Raw genomic sequence first — 19,288 nt, 5'->3', positions numbered from 1 at the left:
TGTTCACAATAAGAGCTAAATTAATGAACATGCAATTATAAAGGATCTCTGATTTTCCCCTCCCTAAAAGATTCCTATTTTGCATATATTCTAAACGTTTTGCTTTCATGAGATCTTTTTAAATCTCGTTTTTTTTTTTTTTAATTCATATGACTTTTTTATTGTATAACTGTTGAAATGTAATATTGTACTTGCTTTTATGGTTTGAAATTAACTTACCGAATAAAGCTCATTTTGATTTGATTTGAGTACCCGAGGGTTTTATTTTTAAAATCCATTTTAAGAAATAATAAAATTACCCAGGTTAAGGTGGCACTCTTGTTTTTGAAACTTTCCTCTGACCGCCTTACGTTGTTCGGCACTGTGAACTTTTTAAGATTAGCTGTAAAACTTAGGAAGACTAGAAATTAGGTGTAGCTACCTTGGTTTCAGAGGTTAGGGATGGGTGGGACGCATAAACATAGCCATGGTTCCTTGTTTTTTGGTAGTTGTTTTTATGCAGTTCCTTTGCATTTTTTCTTAACATTTTACCAGCCAAGGACCCATTTACTAATATGTATGGGCTGGCTTACTGTTATAATGGTGTATTATGTTGTTTACAGAGGCCTGGCCCACGTTATGGTATCCCGTTGTAAATTTGCCAAACTCTTGTATTTTATCACTTTATGTCATGCTGCTATGTTCGGGGTCTTTTTTACCTAGTGGCCCTACAATCCCCATGTTCCTGTTATTTTAGCGCTGTTGCTCTGGCCAACTCCCGTTGATGTGAAGTATTTTAAATGTTTAACCATGCATAACGTGTTTTAATCATGAAATGTCTTATTTTGTATGTGTCATGTTCTTTTGTGGGAATTTTTATATCCGAATAAAGATTAATTGACTTGACTTTCAAACATAAAATAAAGCACCAGTATGCATGAACATTTAAAAGACCAGGAGGTGAACATTTCGCCAAGTGATGAACTAGTTAACAAAGGGAGTGGAAGCATAGAAAGAGGACTAGACAGAAGTGGGCAAGCAAAGGGAAGTGAAGGTGCAGTTTAGGTAGAGTATTACACTGCACAAAGTACTGAGAATGGCATTAGTTTATATCGTGGTGGGTGAGTAAGATACTGTTATGAAAGGGTGGCTCCATAAGGAGAGCAATGGCATTAACAAAATAGGTGTGGGATGAAGCCTAGGTGGACAGCAAGATAAGCAGGGGTCAAGCAAAGAGATAGGCATGCATGGTAGATGGATAGCATAAACCAAAGACAGAGTAAAAAAAGCTTCAGTGTGCACTGTTAAAACAGTAAGCTTTCAGTCTTTTCTGAAAAGTAATTAATAAGGTTGATTGTCTGGAACAGAGTTCCCAGTTGTTGATGCTCAACTGGAAAAGGCTTCTGTGTCTGCTTTTCATGTGTTGAATTTCTTGACTTTTGAGTGCGAGTCTGTAGACTTCTCAAGTTTTAGAAGCTCGATGTCATTTGATGATTGAGAGAGGTTGTAAGAAAGTAAATCAGATAAATGTAGGCGCTAGCTCTTGAGGAAAATAAACACCAATTTAATTTGATTCTGGCCCCAAGCATAAGACAGTGGAGGGGTGAGTGCTGGGGTAATGAGGTTGAATTGTTTGTTCCAAAAAAAAAAGTCCTAATACAGAAGACAAAACTGCTTGATGGGAGTTACAGAAACGTGGTAAATGGGGAGGGAGGACACCAGACTCACTTCCTGACTCACCCACATAGTCTGAAACACCTATAACTTCTATAACAATGGGGGAGAGTAAGAAGTGATTATATAAGATTTATAGATTAGAGATATAGGTAATACGAGTTAAACAATAGGATGAAACTGGTATTTCCAAGGTGGGTAATGTTCATGCACCTGGGGGACTAGTAGCATTTATACAGCTTCATTCAAAAATTTGCTATGGGGAAAATCAGAGTTTTTTTCTATAACTTTAGTTATTATTTGCTACTCAAATACTCACTGACCAGTAAAGACCAAGATGACGTTTTGTGGCTACAATCTCAATGCGAAAAAGATGTTGGTTCCCTAGTAAATACTGAAGAACAGGTAACTTACAGTAGGTAATGCTCTCACGGGTAAAGACTAACTACAAATTCCTCATCTTTCAAATGATCCCCAGGAATCGTATAGGTTCCGGAAAATTTTCATCAGCACTACGGCACGATGTCAATCTCCAAACTGAGGCCATTCCACAGCGGGAATGTGCGGGCCCTACACAGGCGCGCTGATATCAGTTGCTTTCGATCCCGTCTACACCCCCAGACACAGAGCCTCAAGAGCAAATTGGTTGTGATCAGTTTGCAAATTCCTGGAATTGAGATCCTATTAATGGATAGGGTCCAATCTGAGTCCGGGGGTGGGGGGCGCTGACATGTGGAAGGGATCAGTGATCACTCTGCAGCTAGATAGATTCTTTATCAGAAACATTACCAAAGGTAAGTAACTTGCTCTTCTGGTGGAGCAGTACTTATTTGGAGGCAGGTCTGTGAATGGACTCAAACCAGAAGGTCCTGCAGGACCAAGCAGGCAAAATACTCCTCTTGGCGAACCTGGCCATCCTTACAACAGTACTTTGTGAACATATAAAGGGACTCTCACATAGCTGAAGTAGGTCTAGGACAGGGACTCCATGTGGTAGCCGCTTTGGCCCTCGTAGAATGTGCATGCAGTCCTTCTGGAAGCTGCTTTTTGGCAACTGCATAGCAGATCTTAATGCAGAGCATGATCCAGTGGCAGATGGTTCTCCTCTGAACTGCTATACCTTTTTTAACTCAAGAGAACCCCACAAGGAACTTATAGTCAACCAAATGTTCCTTGGTGCGATAAATGTAAAAGTTGAATGTTCTTTTATATTCTAAAGATGGAGTCGAGCTGACGGCGATAAGGAACACAGCCTTAATAGTAAGGAGCTGTAAGAGACTGCTTTGAAGTGGCTCGAACAGAGTGCACATCAGATAAGTAAGGAACAGATTAAGGTCCAGTTGGGGCATTACAAAGAGAAACAAGTGGCAGCCCTTTCAAAAATCACATCACAAAGCAGCTGATCTGGCAACCGTAACAAGGTCAAAGGAGCTGAAAGATACAAAATAAACAGAACGTACGATAACTTGGCCTGAAGGATGTCAATTTGGCATGTTACACGAAACCACAAATTTGTCCCAAAGACAGCTGTATAATCTTCGTCAAGGGAAGCCTGGCTGCCAAGATGACATCAACCACCTCTGAAGAGAGGTCAAAAGTGTTCAGCTGTCGCCCCTCAATCTCCAAGCATGAAGGTGGTGTTTGCGAAGGCTCGGGTGCAGAACCCTGCCCTGTTGCTGCGAAAGCAGGTCCTTCCGGAGGGCAACATCATCATTTCTCAGGCCCAGGAAATGTGGTCACCATACTCTCCTTGCTCAATCCGGAGCCACTAGGATGACTTGGGCCGGGTTGGTCCTGATCTTCTGGAGATCGTGGGGCAGGAGCGGTATCGTCCGAAGGGCATGCAGGAGCGCTGAGTTCCACTAGAGGTGGAAATAGTCCCAGAGCGAGTCACAGTGGAAACTCCACAGTGCGAAAGTGTGTTGACTTTGCACATTCTCGGAGGTGGTGAATAGATCGAGCAACTGCCACTCGTGATCTGCTGAGCATCAACAGAGTTAGTCTGAACTGTCATTCAAAGAGCCTCCTAGAGGGTTCACCACCAGGAAGATACCCTGGCAATCCAACCATATCCAGAGGTGCAGGGCCTCTGGGCACAGGGTCCTTGATCTCACCAAGCCGTGTTTGTTGTTGTACCACATGGTAGTTGTGTTGTCCTTGAGCACCTGTACCAGCCTCTGTCATGTGGTCACATTTTAGGCCCAATTACAAACACCACCATTTTATATGCTCATGTTTTAAAGCTGCTTTCTTTTTGTAAACAAGATGACATTTGACACACATTTGTTTGCGTGCCTGTGCAGGAGAATACTCTCTGAACTAGCTTTGCTTACATTTCCACTTAATAGGCATATTATCAAATATATTGAACATTCTAAACAAGGGATAGGTTCCTGCGCAAAATGTTTGTTATTGTCCGCTCGAAGACAGAGCTATCACAATAGAATCAACAATACTGGCCTAACTGGGACTTTCCGTTTCCTTCTATTGATTATTGCAACGCACGTATTTTACTCAAGAATCACACTGCTTCAATAAACATTGAAACTGCATGTCATGTATTTCTTGGGTATCTCTGTAGGGTACGCATTAGTAACCAAAAGATAAGGCTCTAGATCCGTTACCATGATTTCCTTGGGGAGTCAAGGTTGTCATGTTCCACAGTTGCACATTCCATCTGTTACCTTGTCCGGTTTGGGGTACAGATGGTGCACTGTGAGCTAGTAGGACTAAGGCCAATATATTCTGATGGTGTGCTCAGAATCAGTCTTGCACAGTTCTAACGTTTATGTTGTTCAACAAATGCATAGTTTTACTTTGGAAAGAATAAGCCGTACGACACCCATCTCGAATATTCCTCTTTTTTAAATTGCATCACAAAATCAATGAATTCTCCTTAGCTAGGGGCTTGTTCCTGCTACATTTCAAAGAGTACAAACAACAGCAAAAGCCCTGTTTCAGTGCAGGCAAAGTACCATGTCAATCACCACAGGGGCAAGTATTTAATTCTTAGGGTTTACTAGTAGGAAGACCTAGACAACCAGCATCTTCTCAATATAAATGTGAAATCTTCCTCCATGCAGGAGGAAGTGTATCTTGCTTTTTCTATTCATTCCTGAGCTTTTCTGTCAAGGAACCAGACAAGTTCACTTTGGGTTTTGAGCCAAAAAGTTTAATCAGAGTGCTCTGGTTGCCGTTAAGGAAATAGGGCAACAAGTAGTTTCAGTTTATAATAGGGAAGCATGCTTTTTAAGGACGGGATGATGAATTGTCTTCCAACCCATCCCACAACTCCAGTTACTTAATGAGTGCCATGAAAAGTGCAACAAATTGGATTCACCATTCATTAGAAAAGCCTAAAGAGAACCCTTCATCCTGTGAAACTCTCTAGTTGTTCGAATGGACACCAACCTCTCCACAAATGGTGCAGGTAAAAGTAAATAAAGGACTAGTACACCTTTGAATTATGACCTACTGTCACGTTTCCGTTGTCAATCCTAGTGTGAGGGCCTTTCAACAGACATAGGCTTTGATTTCTTTCAAACATCGCTTTATAATGTTTGTAGAACCTCAGTGGGTTTGCAAATTGCAGAGTTCACTGGGAGGAAGGCATGAAACAGTTCACTAAAACAAACAAAAAAGGACGGCACAGCTTTTTTACATCACGCAGAGGATTTTTTTTATAACATCCACAGTGATATGAGCGGCATTATAAAGAAAGGACCAAAAGTGACTCTATACGGTCCCTGAATAAGACGAGCAAGAACATCAGAGTATCTATCAGACAATAAACACAACGTATATGAGAAAAGGGTGCTGGTGGATTTATAGGACTATGGTGAGCTCCATGAAGTTGTGACTACTAATTCAAAAAAATGCTGGAGCACTGAATCCATGACAAAATAAGTCCCAATTCACCAGGACTAAATGACATAAATGAGGAACCATGCTTCAACCATACTTTAGCACAATACTGGTGGCTGTCACTTCTGAATTGCAATACCCAGTTCCTAGCCAAGGATATTTTCTAACTAACTCAGCAGCATTACATTTGGTATAGTACAAAACGCCAAGACTTTTTAATAAGGCAGAAATGCAATATAACACACACAGAAGGCATTTGGTTATGTTTGAAGAGGAAAAAGGGCTCAAATGAACTAATAGCGACCCTTGATACTGAAAAGGCTTTTGTGAGGTTGATTTTAAAAAGGCTTTACAAATGTATTAATAAAAAGAGAAATGTTAATGAAAATCAAGGGAAACTTTGGTTTTTAACTGGGTTTATGCAAATGAACGCTTATATTGTCCTGTAAGAATAAGGCTGGTTATTTTTCACCTTATATTAGACTAGCTATTTTGAAAACCATTTTACATATTCAGGCTAACGAATACAAGCTTTTGTAGGCTTTCTAAAAAATTAAATCAAGCAATCCCTTGAAACCCAATTTTCTCACACCGTAGCTTAAGTGGGAAATTACCCTCTCCAAAACCAGAGAGAGACACCAGTTGATAAACAGTGGAGCCTCCATCCACCTTTCCTTCATCAATCATATTAAAGAGTACTAAATAATGGAATCTAGGAAAGTAAACAGAGCATTACATGTATGCGATCTCTCTGACACCCTAAAACTGAAAAGGCTAAAATGGGGCACAAGTTACATTCACACACTAAAAGCTTGAAAAGAAGACTTGTTTGTGAACTCAATGACAAGACTCCCCTAAGACTCCCTCCAAACACCAACAAATATCAGTGTGTGGGCTGCAGTCACCAACTTCATTACTCATCGATAGGAGTCAGGAACCCTTGGAAGACTTCTTTATGCAAGCCTCACAAACCATAGTCACAACGGAACTTAAACTAAATAAAGGAAACTCCTGAAGCTTTTGAGACATGTCAGAAAAAGCAGTTTGAAAGCAAAACCCCAGGCAGCTAAAAATCCTGAATTATTTACAAACTTTCAAAAATGTTACAAGGGACTTGTATGGAAGACAAAAGTAACATCAAAAGAGCTTATCACCATCCTGCCCATATGTACTTCAAATGGCTGATAGGCATTTTGGGCTTACATAAAATTCACAGGACAATCCAACTTTCAAAAATATAGTAAATATTATGCCAGCTATTCAGTGAGACAGTCATGTTTCCACGTTGCACTGTTAAAGTGGAAACAAAAGACCATCAAATTCGGGAAACCATGTGCCTTGAGTCTGCATAAGGAGTGATCTGCACAATGAAATTAGTAGCAACATGCGTAACGAAAGTCAGATCTGATGGCAATCTGGGTCCAAGAAGGCTTCTGATCTCGTTACATGAAACAAATATTGACTACTGGACACACTGGTTACATCTCATATTTAACGTGTTATTATTCAGGTCTGAGCCCACCATCCTGGAGAGGATTGATGCTCTGCTCCCTACACATAAAAGACTCAAGAACTGATGAATCTAATTAAAGAATGATTGCATAGCTTTATACATTGGCAAAACTGTGTGTCAGTCTTATTTTTTTATAAAGATCTTCTAAACTGGACAGATGAACAGCGTCTTATTCCCTGGTACCAGGCAGGCGTCAGACAATGGCACCATCAAGAGTAGGCGGCTTACAATTCTGATAAACAAATGTATAACTCCTCCAAAATCTGTATTTTATGCTTGCTTCAAACTTTAAATCTGCCTTGGCCACTATCAACAGAAATAAGTCTGGCACCCACTCAACTCCTGAGGCATTGACAATACACTGCTACAAGCTATTCAGGCTGTATAAATGGATAACTCGATTCGGGCAAAACTGAGCAATAACTCCCTCTGAAAGAAATTCTATACAAGCAGAGGCCTTAACTAGGGGTGTGTTTTACCCTCCATTTTATCTAACCCGTAGATCTTGGACATGGTTAAAGTGTTGGACAATTTAAGAGCACACCCTCCAAAAATGTCAAAGGTTACGTATGCACACAACACAGAGTTATTTGATAATACTAGTATGGGAACACTCGGAGGGCTAGAATCCTACTGAAAATGATAATCATCCAACAGTAAACCATGAAAAATCAAACATGCTCTATTTTGGCAGCAGGAAGCCAGCGAAAACTAGCTGGCTATTAAACAATTAACAGATAGTATTGGTACACTATTAGAAGCCTATCTGGGGGTCTGGTTTCAAAGCACAGGAAGTTTCACCAAGCATCAGGGAAATATATAATCTAAGGCAAACAATGAATTGCTTGCCTTTCTGAAATTAGACAATAACTGTACTGTATGGCTAATTAAGACTTTGACATCATAAGAGCGCTGTATATACCATTGCTTTATTATGGCAACGGGTTATTTCCCAGCTGGGCATAATTCAATGTAACTTATTCAGGCAGCTCTTCACTCTTGTCGTGCTCTAACTCACAGGCTCAAATCAGCTTGGAGGAGTTTCATTTTATTAAGCAGTCACGTCAGCATCTTACATACTTAATGTATGGCAACCATGAAGGACTTCAAAGCAGGCCACACTAAATTACTACTTGTGGTCATAACTTAAGGACTCTTCAATGAATAAATCAAGACATCAAATTTCCTTTAATAACTAAATCTTCTACAAATACATGAAGCCTGGAAAATTCCTTTATCTAAGCCGAAATATAGTAATTTTAAATATGCAGCAGCATAAACAATCTTGCAAACAGGACAACAAAACCTGCAGCTTACTAAAATACTCTGAAAGGTTACTAATTTCCTTACCCAAAAAAACCTGAAATTTTACGTACCTACAGGATTGAATAAATCCATCGCCATGTTCAGAGTTGGTCAGTTTGCTAACAGAGTGATCAAACAAGCATGGAAATGCATTTACTGCAGAAAACATTTTAGGCTCGGACATACAGTTGATACTTTGGCTCCTGTGATATGCTGCTGCAATAGCCCTACAACAGCTCAATCCATTATTCTACTACCATCGTTTAGCTGTTTGCGGATCAGATCTTGTGTTTTAGCAATCAAAGAATGTTCAATACCACAAATATGAAGCGGGAAAACTGCTTTGTGAAACTCTAAAAAATGGCAGTAACTACACTAGAAGTCTCTCCTACAGGCTTTGGTCACTTGACAGCCTTCTTTCTACATCATCACTGAGCTGACTGCACCCGACTGTGAAAACCACTTCGAGAATCTCAATGTTTAAAGTGGTTATAACTTACAGAAATCTTTTGGCCATCACTGCCTGAAAGGAACCACAGTTTTATTTTAAATTGTCCTAAAAAACATTCTGTCTGTTTTAGCCTATGAATGTAATACTCAATGTATATTAATGTGTTTTGAAACAATTTGTATTAACTAGGCAATACACATTATGATTATTATTATTAATATGCCTGAGAGAATTTTGACAATGCAGTGCCCTTACCTGTTGTGCATCGGCTTCAGATTCAAATGTGATAAACCAATTGTCATTGTAGGCAAACTCGCAGTTGATGAATTTAGGTAAAAGATCTCCTTTAAATAGTGCTTCTACCTCCTATAAATGATTAAGTGAAAACTAATTAATTTTTATCTAAATAAAATATTTTGAAAAATAGAAAGTGAACATTATGACAATGCAACTCAGAAGTAACAAAGAAAAACCAGATAAGAGCACATTCAGCCATTAACCAGGTCAAATTTTTCAATATTACAAACTACTTTGCAGTAATTCTTATTTTTATCATAAATTCTATTGCGGCATCTGCCCTAGTCAAGAAAGCACAGCACGAATCGAGGTAACAATTATTACAGACCAAGAACGACAAACCAAAGGAATAAGCTGCAACAATGTGTGGCTGTTGTGGTTGTAGGAAGCTGGCTTTTTATTGAGTGGGCCAATGTAAGGGCCCAACGTGCAAAATGTCCTGGCGACCCTTATTGGTTTACAGGGGTTTACTTTAATAATCCCAAGTGCTCTATTTGTGGTAGTGTGGTCAACTAGTTTAGGCTGATCAGAGGGGAGTGTTAAGCATTTGTCACAGACACAGAGACACACACAGACACACACACACACAAAGACACACACCACAGACACAGACACAGACCACAGACACACAGACACACACCACAGACACACACCACAGACACAGACACACACCACAGACACACACACACACAGACACACACACACACACACACACACACACACACACACACACACACACCCAATAAATGACAACCTCAAGAAGAAATCCGAGACCAATTTATAAAAATAACAGATTTTTATATAATTTTAGACACAAAGATTATAGGAAGTAAGTACTTTTGGAGTTATGGATTTTACAAGAGCCCAGTAAAGTACACGAATAACTGATAGAAGACTACTGCTATTTTGATTTCACTGAAAGTATGTAATGAACTTGAGGGGTCCACTGATTATTTGAAGGGAAATCAGATTCATTTTGAAGCACAGGCACTCTTTGTATCAGAGGAAGGTGGTACACATTTCAAATCCAGGTCAAAGTGTAATCCAACTATGCCCAAAGACAATATAGATACATTTTATGATCTGGTCATTCAGGACCTTAAAATAGAGCACATGACGGATACTAAACAGTTTAAGTTGAAACCCCAGTTGCTAAAATATAGGAAAGCCATTAAAAAATAAGGAGTGGGTTATCAGAAATTCAGATAAAGAAGGTTATTTGGTGAGCTGGCCAAATGACATGTATATGAATGAGGCGATGAAACAATTGAATGACAGCACCCATAACGATAAGACTGACAGGAAGTATTATATGGATGTCAGATTAGAGTATGGCAGCAAGCTTATGCAGGGGACAGATGAAGGCCTTATTAGTCAGGATAAGTATGGCTTTTTGTGCAGTGATTTTCCAAATATTCCTGTGTTTGATCTCATCCCTCAAATTCATAAATGCCCCAAAGCTCCCCCTAGGAGACCAATTATTGCAGCGCAAGAAGGCCTGTTTGAGAATACCTCTAAATACCTTGATTTTTCCTTAGGCCATTTTGTTTCCAACATACGTTCTTACACATTATAGACAATACAGAATTTCTACAGTGTGTCTTTGATGTTGGCTGGGATGAAGATCTGCTATTGAGGACCTTTGATGTGTCTACTAGTATCTGATATGAGGACGGACTAAGAGCTGTGAAACATTTCCTTAGGTCACGTCCCATCAAACATTAAGAATATAAAATGATACTTCTACAGATGCTAAACTGGTGCTTTACTAAGAATATTTTCATGTTTAATGACAAACTATGAGCAAAAGAGTGGAAGTGCTATGGGTACCTGCTTTGCCCTCAAATACGCTAATTTGCAAATATACTAGTGGGAGAAGCAGGTACTAAATGGTTCTGATAAATGGACTGAGCACATTACTCTGGGTGCGATTCATAGACTATACTTTCGTAGTATGGAAAAGTAATGCCAAGCTGGCTGGAGAAATTATCACAGAAATAAATGTAAATTACCTTAAAATGAACTTTGTAAATTCAGTAACAAAGAATTAGAGTTCCTGGATGTTAAACTCCTCATAGAAGACCGTAAATTGACAACCACTTTCTACAGAAAGTCGAATGTGGGCAATAGTACCTTGCATGCCCTTGAAAAATAGCATTCCTTATGGACAAATGCTCAGTGGCAAGACACTATGTAGCTGCCAAAAGAAATATGCAGAAGAGGAGAAGGCGGTAGTGTGTAGGTTCAAAGAAAGAGGCTATAAGGTAGATGTGATGGGAATGGTGAGGAGCAGAGTAGCCAGGATATCAAGAGAGAATGCCCTATTTAAATCGCATGGAAAAGACAAACAAGGTGAAGGGGTTGGTAGAAAAATCACCAACTATAATTCTGCACACAATGCAGTTCGAGTAATTTAGATTAAAAATTGGCATTCAATTTGAAACAATACTATTATTGGCAAAATGATATCTAGAAAAATACTGATCACATACAAAAGAGCGTAATCAATGAGGGATGAAGAGCTGAGGAGCATGGTTAGCACAAAGTACGCACTCTGTCTAAAACCACGAAAAGGTTTCATTAAGTGTTCCTCGTGTAAGGCTTGTAGACATGGAGAAAGTTTCCTCTATTTAAAATCCCATTAATGGCAAGCAGTACACAATTAGGTGCCACCTTAATTGTAAGACTGAATATGTGGTTTATGTCTTGAGATGTCCTTGTCCTAAGCTGTAAGTTAGTAGTACCATTTTGCAGGTACACTAGCGTAAAAAATAATGACCTCTCATAGCCCATTGCTACTCATTTCTATCTCAAGCATGGAGGTGATACCAGTAAAATTAGGTTTAGTGTGAAAGATCAAGTTAAACAAAAATATGAGCAGAGGTAATAGGGAAATATTATTGCGCAGACTGGAGTCCAAGTACATTCTGTCTCTCAACAGAAAGGAACATTGAGGGTTAAATGTTGATGAAGAGATCTATGTTCATCTGTAGAATTGTTTGATCAACTGTTATGTTGTCTTGTTTTGGTCAAATGCCTTTGTGATGAAAAGTTGATGTTTAATTATTTTAAATGTCTATATTATTAATACTTTATTATTCTCCCTCTTCTAGATATTGGAATATGAACTTGTCGCTGACATAAGTGAAGACAAATTTGATTACATAATATGCAGTTTTTGCTAAAACCGGGATATATGCTGAAATATTTGAAATTTTGGTTGCAGCAAGTATTGTAAAACTTAGGCCACTTGATCGAAATTGTTGTTAAAGAGATATACACTGCATTGGGAAAGGAGTATACTTATGGATATATAGGATGACTTGAAATCATGTTGATTACGGTATGAATAATGATTTTTTTTTCTTCAATATTCCATTAGTCATATCTCTTTTTTTAATTAAGTTTTCTGAATGTAATAGTCTGTTTTCTATACATTGGAATTATGTGGAGTGGCGATTGTAGGGAAATGGGGTTCTGTTGCAGTGCCTGCGGCATACGCAAGTTACTCCTCTAGCAGGCCTCACAGACCTAAGGCAGAGTGCACTATACCACAAGTGAGGGCGTAACTGCATGAGCAATATGCCCCTACAGTGTCTAAGTTCATTCTTAGACATTGTAAGTGCAGAAAAGCCATACTGAGAGCATGGGCTGGGAGTTTTTCATTATGAACTCCCCAGCTACAGGACGGTCTTTACTGATTGCTAGGACGTTTGATCCGTGCTTGCTTTAAACCCAGGGCTTTTGCCCTGAAATCACGGGTACTTACCTGCAACCAGCACCTCTTGTGGGTGCCCCCAGTCTCCACTGACTAACGTTTGGTCCAGTGACCTCTACACCCAGCCGCCCCAGTGCGTACCTTGATCTGTACCTTGCTCAGTGTTGGTCTAAAGCCCCGAAGACTGGATGTGTAAGAGTACTTACCTGTAAAACATACCTGTTTTCCTCCCATATGATTGCCTTGTATGGCTTGTTATTTGCACTGTTTATCTGTTCCATTGCTAAGTTACTGCTGCTGTTGATTGACACCACAAAGTATTTTCAATAACACTGTAAGGTATTTTTACCGCTTTTGCAAACACATTTCCACTGTACCTGAAAAGTATTGCCATTTTAAAACTGGCACTTACCTGTAACTGAGTTCTCTTGGTTTTAGAAATAAAAGTAACAAAGTAATATTTTTATATAAAACAATAAGTCTTGGATTCTGTCCGAGTGTGTGCAATCCTTTCGTGCCAGAGTGTGTACAATAAATGCTGAACACAACCTTCTGATAAGCCTGACTACTCAAACCCTACTACCACAAAAGAGTTCAGTATTATCTACTTTAACCTCTGTAAAGTCTCTGGGGATCCCCTGGACTCTGTGCACACTATACAGTATTTTGGTATAGCATATAAAGAGCCATCTTCCTACAGAGATACTATGCTGTTAGTCTTTATGCTGAACTTCCCCCCCCCTTTTCACAATATAGGTATATTTTAATCTTTACTGTGATGAAATCACTTATGACTAAGGCTTCAAAAGAAACCAAAATGCATTGAATGGTCCTCACCTGCTATCTGAATAAACATTTGTTCACCATACACCGTCCTTTGTGAGCCAGCTCAATCTTGAATTGGAGCAAGAGAACTAAACGATATATAAATATATACACACTCACACATATAAATACGTGTGTGTGTGTGTATATATATATATATATATATAACAGCACAAAGAGTTGTCGCACCACGCGTCCCGGGTGCTTGACTTCAGCGGTCGTGAGCCGCTATATCTAAGACCACAAAGGAGATTACTTTCAAACGCCAAAGACGAGAGAACACACAGAAATTCTCTTCAAAGTGTTTTAATGTGCAGGCCTCCTGCCCTGACAAACGCGTTTCGGCTTTACGCCTTCTTCTATCTCAGTTTCTGTTTTCCCGCTGAGCCATTTTACTCAAACAGCGTATCACGTGTTAATCGTAAAAAGAGAAGATAGTCTATTAATCACAGTAGATTACAAAATTCACTGTTTGCCATCTTGTAACGTGGTTTTCAATATAAACATGTGCAAACAATATAAACCAAACCATAAGTGAATCAAATTTAAAAAAAAGAAATTGGACTAAAATGGACAATAAGGGAGACAATTAATAGACACTGAGGCACAGGGAATAAAGATAATAGTAATTCATCTAGAAAATTCATCATTATTTACAATCATATTTCCTATCTAAAATTCTTGCCTGTTTAGGAATGCATTTAGAGAAGAGTCTCCCACTGTGCCCTAAATGGGCAAACATGTCACGGAATGTGGGTGCAAATCTCATAAAAAGAAGGGGGTAAATTAGTTGGTTAAACCCCAAGGTCAAGAGACCTACTTATAGCAGTTCTTAGCCAATGGTGGTTTCTGATACCAAAGGCTAGATTGTTAAGGCTAGTCCTATCACCCATAGTGAGAGAAATGTGACATAGCCCAAAGCATATGATTTCTCCTATTATTCGAGGTGTACCCACATATCTTCATCATTGTTAAGGCCCAGTGGGGCCGTTGTTTCAAGATATTATGTACCTTGATTCTAATGTACGCAGTTTTTTTTATTCTTTCACCCCCTTTTTCATTCTTTTTGACTTGATCTATACAAAAGAATTTGAGGAGGTCTCGATTCCTTTGGTGGAAAAATTCAAAATGGTGAGCCACTGGTTAAGTTACATCCTTCTTGGTGATCGTTCGCATGTGCTCTAGAAGGCGTTTCTTTGTAGGGTGTATAGTGCTTCCTATGTAGCATTTAGGGCAAGGGCATTCTAGGCAGTACACCGTGTACTATGAGATACAGTTCAAAAGTTGTTTAATGCTTCTAGTTGGTCTGGAGTCCTGTTGTCTACCTTTGTAAGACCCCTTCATGACTGTATTTATACGACCTGCAACTCATGCAGCCTAGAAGCCTGTAACTTTGTCTATTTTAGGAGGGGTGGCATCATAGGAACTGTGTACCAGATAGCCACTTAATGATTGACATTGTCTAAGTTATCTGGGGTCATGTGGGAATACTATGCTTTAATACATTATCAGTTTGGAGGATATCCCAATACTTTTTGAAGATCTGTACTATATCGCCTGACTTTTCATTGAAGTGGGTGATCATCCTTACTGGTCCTCCCTGTGTTGATCTTTTAGGAGTGTGTGTTGGTTTTATTTTCAGGATTTCCGACCTGCTTACTTTGTCTGTTCTTTCCTAGGCCTGATATAGAGTGACATTAGTGTACACTCTAGCTTTAAATCTTTCTAGAGCTGCAGTTTTAGCTTCATGGTAGTCTAGCTGGATCGTACAGTTACGCTTAAGACGTATATTTATATATTTTGATCAGGCTTTTCGGGTGGTAACTTCCTGTGTGCTGAACAGAATCGCCTGCTGTTGGTTTTCTACATAGCCTGGTCAGCAGGTTAGCCTCCTCAACATAGACTTCCAAGTCCAGGTAGCATACCTTGGTGTTACTAATGTGCCCTGTGAATGACAGATTCAGATAATTGGTGTTAAATGAGGCAATATATTCCTCAGCCAAGGAACGGCTACCCCGACACACAGTAAAAAGGTCATCTATGTACCTAGCCCACAACGCCACTTTGTCAATCCAGTGCTCGTGTTTTTCACTCCAGGCTACGTGCTTCTCCCACCAGCCCACGAAAAGGTTTGCGTAGCTGGGGGCGAAGCACATGCCCATTGCGGTTCCGAGTTGCTGCCTGTACAATTGCCCTGAGAACGTAAATCGGCAGAACAGGATGATATGCAGGAGCATAAGATTATATTTTTGAAATTTAAGAGATCTCTTGTTGAGGAACCATTTTACCGCAGTGATGCTTTGCTCATGATTTATACATGTGTATAAACTAGTTATATCAAGAGTGATAAGCAGCATGTCTTCCTCCCATGTAATGCACTCAATTAATCTCAGAAATTCCTGAGTGTCCCGTACATATGAGGCCAAGTCTTTGACCAGGGGAAATAAAAAAAAGTCAATATATGTTGATGCAATTTCCAAAAGACTATTTATAGAAGCCACAATTGGTCTTTCCGGTGGTTTTACCAAATCCTTGTGAATTTTCGGGAGGTGGTAAAAGGTTGGAAGGACTGGTTGTTCACAATGCAGGAATAGATATTCTTCCCGATCCAGCATGCCTTTGTCCATCCAATTCAATAAGTGTATTTTAATGCACTTTACATATTCCCCTCTTTTGATGGGCAAATAGCATTCTCGGTCATTAAGTTGTCTCATGGCTTTCTTAGAATATTGATCTTTATTGAAAATCACAACGTTCCTCCCTTTGTCAGAGGGTTTGATCTCTACAGTATCGTCTTCTCTTAATGATTGAATTGCTTGCCATTGCTTTTTCGGGATGTTATATAAATATATATATGGAAATTTCTACTTACCCAGTAAGCATCTGTTTGTGACATCTAGTGTTGTAGGTTCACATGCGGTGCATTATCCTGCCGCCTTGTGTTGGGCCCGGATGTGTGCAATTTGTTTATCTTTGAAGAAAGTCCTTTGAGTCGCAAGGTATTGTGACTCCTCCTCTTGCTGGTACTGCGCATGGTCATGAACTCCATTGTTAGATTGTTTTACTGCGCGGCGGGTGAGCATGTAATGTGAAGAAGAGCATTGTATAGAGATGTCCATGACAAGAAAGAAGAAATTGGAATGAATATATATATTTCGCGTGAAACCCAAGCCGCTTGCAAAGGTGGGCCGTGCCAGGGTTCCGAACCCCTGTAAATCCACACGGTATTGCGCATCTTAGTTTCCTCGACACAATACAACACAGCCGCAACAGCGATCCTTCAACGCGAATTATTTAAAAATGCCAATCCACATGGCAATGCTTGAAAACCTGTAACAATGCATTAGGGACTTGGTAGTTCCAGAAATTGGAGAATTATCTGATCAATGACCCACTCGAATTTTTTACTAAACATTCAAAACATACTGTTTAAGAGTAGGGGATTGTTAAAACATGTGAACTGATCTCTTAAGTTTTAAAATTGATACAAGAACATTGTGAAGAATATAACATGAATTGAGAACGAGCATGTTCGTCCTTCCTCACGGTCACGTTACTTAGTAGTATTTAAACCTATGAGTAACTGATCCTCATTTTGGCATATGATTAAGACCATCATTAGGTCGTAATGCTGATTTGCTAGTACTTGCTGAATAAACAACTTTTACTTCACTCTCGACTGGAGGGCTTGTTTGCTCACACTGTGAAGGCTGTGTGGGTCTGCATTTGATATAATATACACACACATATATATATACACACATATATATATATACACACACACATATATATATATACACACACACATATATATATATACACACACACACATATATATATATACACACACACACATATATATATATATATATATATATATATATATATATTCAATGATCCTTGCTTAAACTCCTTCGTGACGACGGAAAACAAGAGCAGACCCAAATTCGTCGAAAATGCTTTATTTAGCTCACCACCATGTCGCCATGACGCGTTTCGGTCGGGAAACTCCGACCTTGTTCACACAACAGCGCATGGGCGGCATGTCCCTTTAAATAGTGCAAACCATCAAAAAAAGTGTAAACATGGAAGAGTTACTGCCATTAAATTGCGCTACATTTATACATAGCAATGCATGTAAATACAAACAATATACATTTAGGGCTTAAATGCCTCCAAAAATTGTTGTATGATCGATAAGAGTAAGGAATACATGCCAAATATAGGGTAATCATATGACTTAAAAATACATGGAATAAATTCACAAGATTAAGATAATAGGATTTAAAATATATAAAAAATACAATTTTAATTCATTAGTCAATCCTATTTAACATAATATACCCTATTTTCTGTTCCTCAACTGTTTTGTGAGGGTAGGTGGGGATCTCTGTATACATACATATTGACCCCTTGGCGTATTCCTGATACTATCATCTAAAATATCGTACGGCAACCATGTAAAGTTATGTATATAAAGTGTCTAAGTGCATAAAAAAGAGAACTGTCCCCATAACGTAATTAATTCTAAAATCGAGATCCCAATTTGAACTATATTTTATTTTGTTTTGATTTTTTTTTAATAAATTTATTTTGATTTTTTACTATATATATATATATGTGCAAATGTGCTTAAAAAAATAATATGTGCAAAAAGGTGCTTGTGTGCAAAAGAGAGTGCGGATAATACACATAAATATATATGTATGTAGGTAAATGTGTGGCATAAATGCCTTAACACGAAGGTAGGATGACAAAAGCATCACGCAGTTTGTGTTACACAGAAATGGAATAAAATGGAAATAATAAAATCCATAGGTAATCATTGAACAAAGCAATAGGTTGATTCCCACATAATGAATTATAAAACCATTATAAAATCATTTCAACCTAAAAAATTGTATCAATAAATTAGCTAAAATTACTCCTAAAATGTGATCATAAAATATATATGTGTAAACTTCTGACCATGATTTGACATAAACTCAACAGAGTAGCATTTGAGGAATATATGTGAGAATAATAAAGATTCACTGATGGATTAAGTGGAGAGTAATGTAATGACTCAATGTAAACAATCCTACTTAGTTATGTGAGGGTTATGTCTCATAAATATGTGTGTAAGTCCTCACAAACATTTAAACCCCCAGGGTGCTTGGTGTCCATTTCCAAAATAAATCTGGTCTCTAAACGCCGAAGGTTTCTTTCTCTGTTACCTCCCCTCCTGGTAAAGGGCACTGCATCCAACACATGATATTTAAAGTGCTTGAGGTTACTTTGATGCTGTTCCTTAAAGTGCCTAGCAACGGGGTAACTGGGGTCTTTGTCCCAGTTTGAAAAAACCACTCTATGTCTTGGGCTAATCTTTTGTCCTACAGAACTTTTTAACTATACTAATACGCGTATTGACATTTTTAAATTCATTAGAAAAGTAAAATTGAAGAAATGGCATATTTTGAATAACAGTGAAGGACAACAGAATATGGCCCCAATATTTGATATTTCCACACAACCAGGATTGACGGTGGGAGATGCTGACACGTTGGATGCGATAATTGATTTAGGAGCACCCTACTCTGCGGATGCAGAGGATATATTAACAAACAAAGCAGCTTGCACCCAATTTAAACCCCGTTCAGTATTCTATCCCAATCTACCCCAC

The 19,288-nt window shown here is 38.8% G+C and overlaps 1 protein-coding gene across 6 annotated transcripts in view; it reads right to left on the bottom strand.

Annotated features, from left to right (window-relative positions):
* The window catches only part of LARP4B (La ribonucleoprotein 4B), an 843,857-nt gene that overhangs the window by 448,409 nt on the left and 376,160 nt on the right, over positions 1-19,288 (bottom strand). For all 6 annotated transcript variants that reach the window (XM_085631918.1, XM_085631912.1, XM_085631915.1 and 3 more), the window contains one exon: positions 9,042-9,152. In XM_085631918.1, coding sequence (XP_085488044.1) covers positions 9,042-9,152 — 111 coding nt within the window. The remainder of the gene's footprint in view (positions 1-9,041; positions 9,153-19,288) is intronic.

The sequence above is a fragment of the Triturus cristatus genome, chromosome 10 (genome assembly GCF_964204655.1).
Source record: "Triturus cristatus chromosome 10, aTriCri1.1, whole genome shotgun sequence".
In the NCBI taxonomy this organism is placed as follows: Eukaryota; Metazoa; Chordata; class Amphibia; order Caudata; family Salamandridae; genus Triturus; species Triturus cristatus.
Note: the sequence above shows the minus strand (reverse complement) of the source record. Positions and strands in the feature narration are given on the sequence as shown.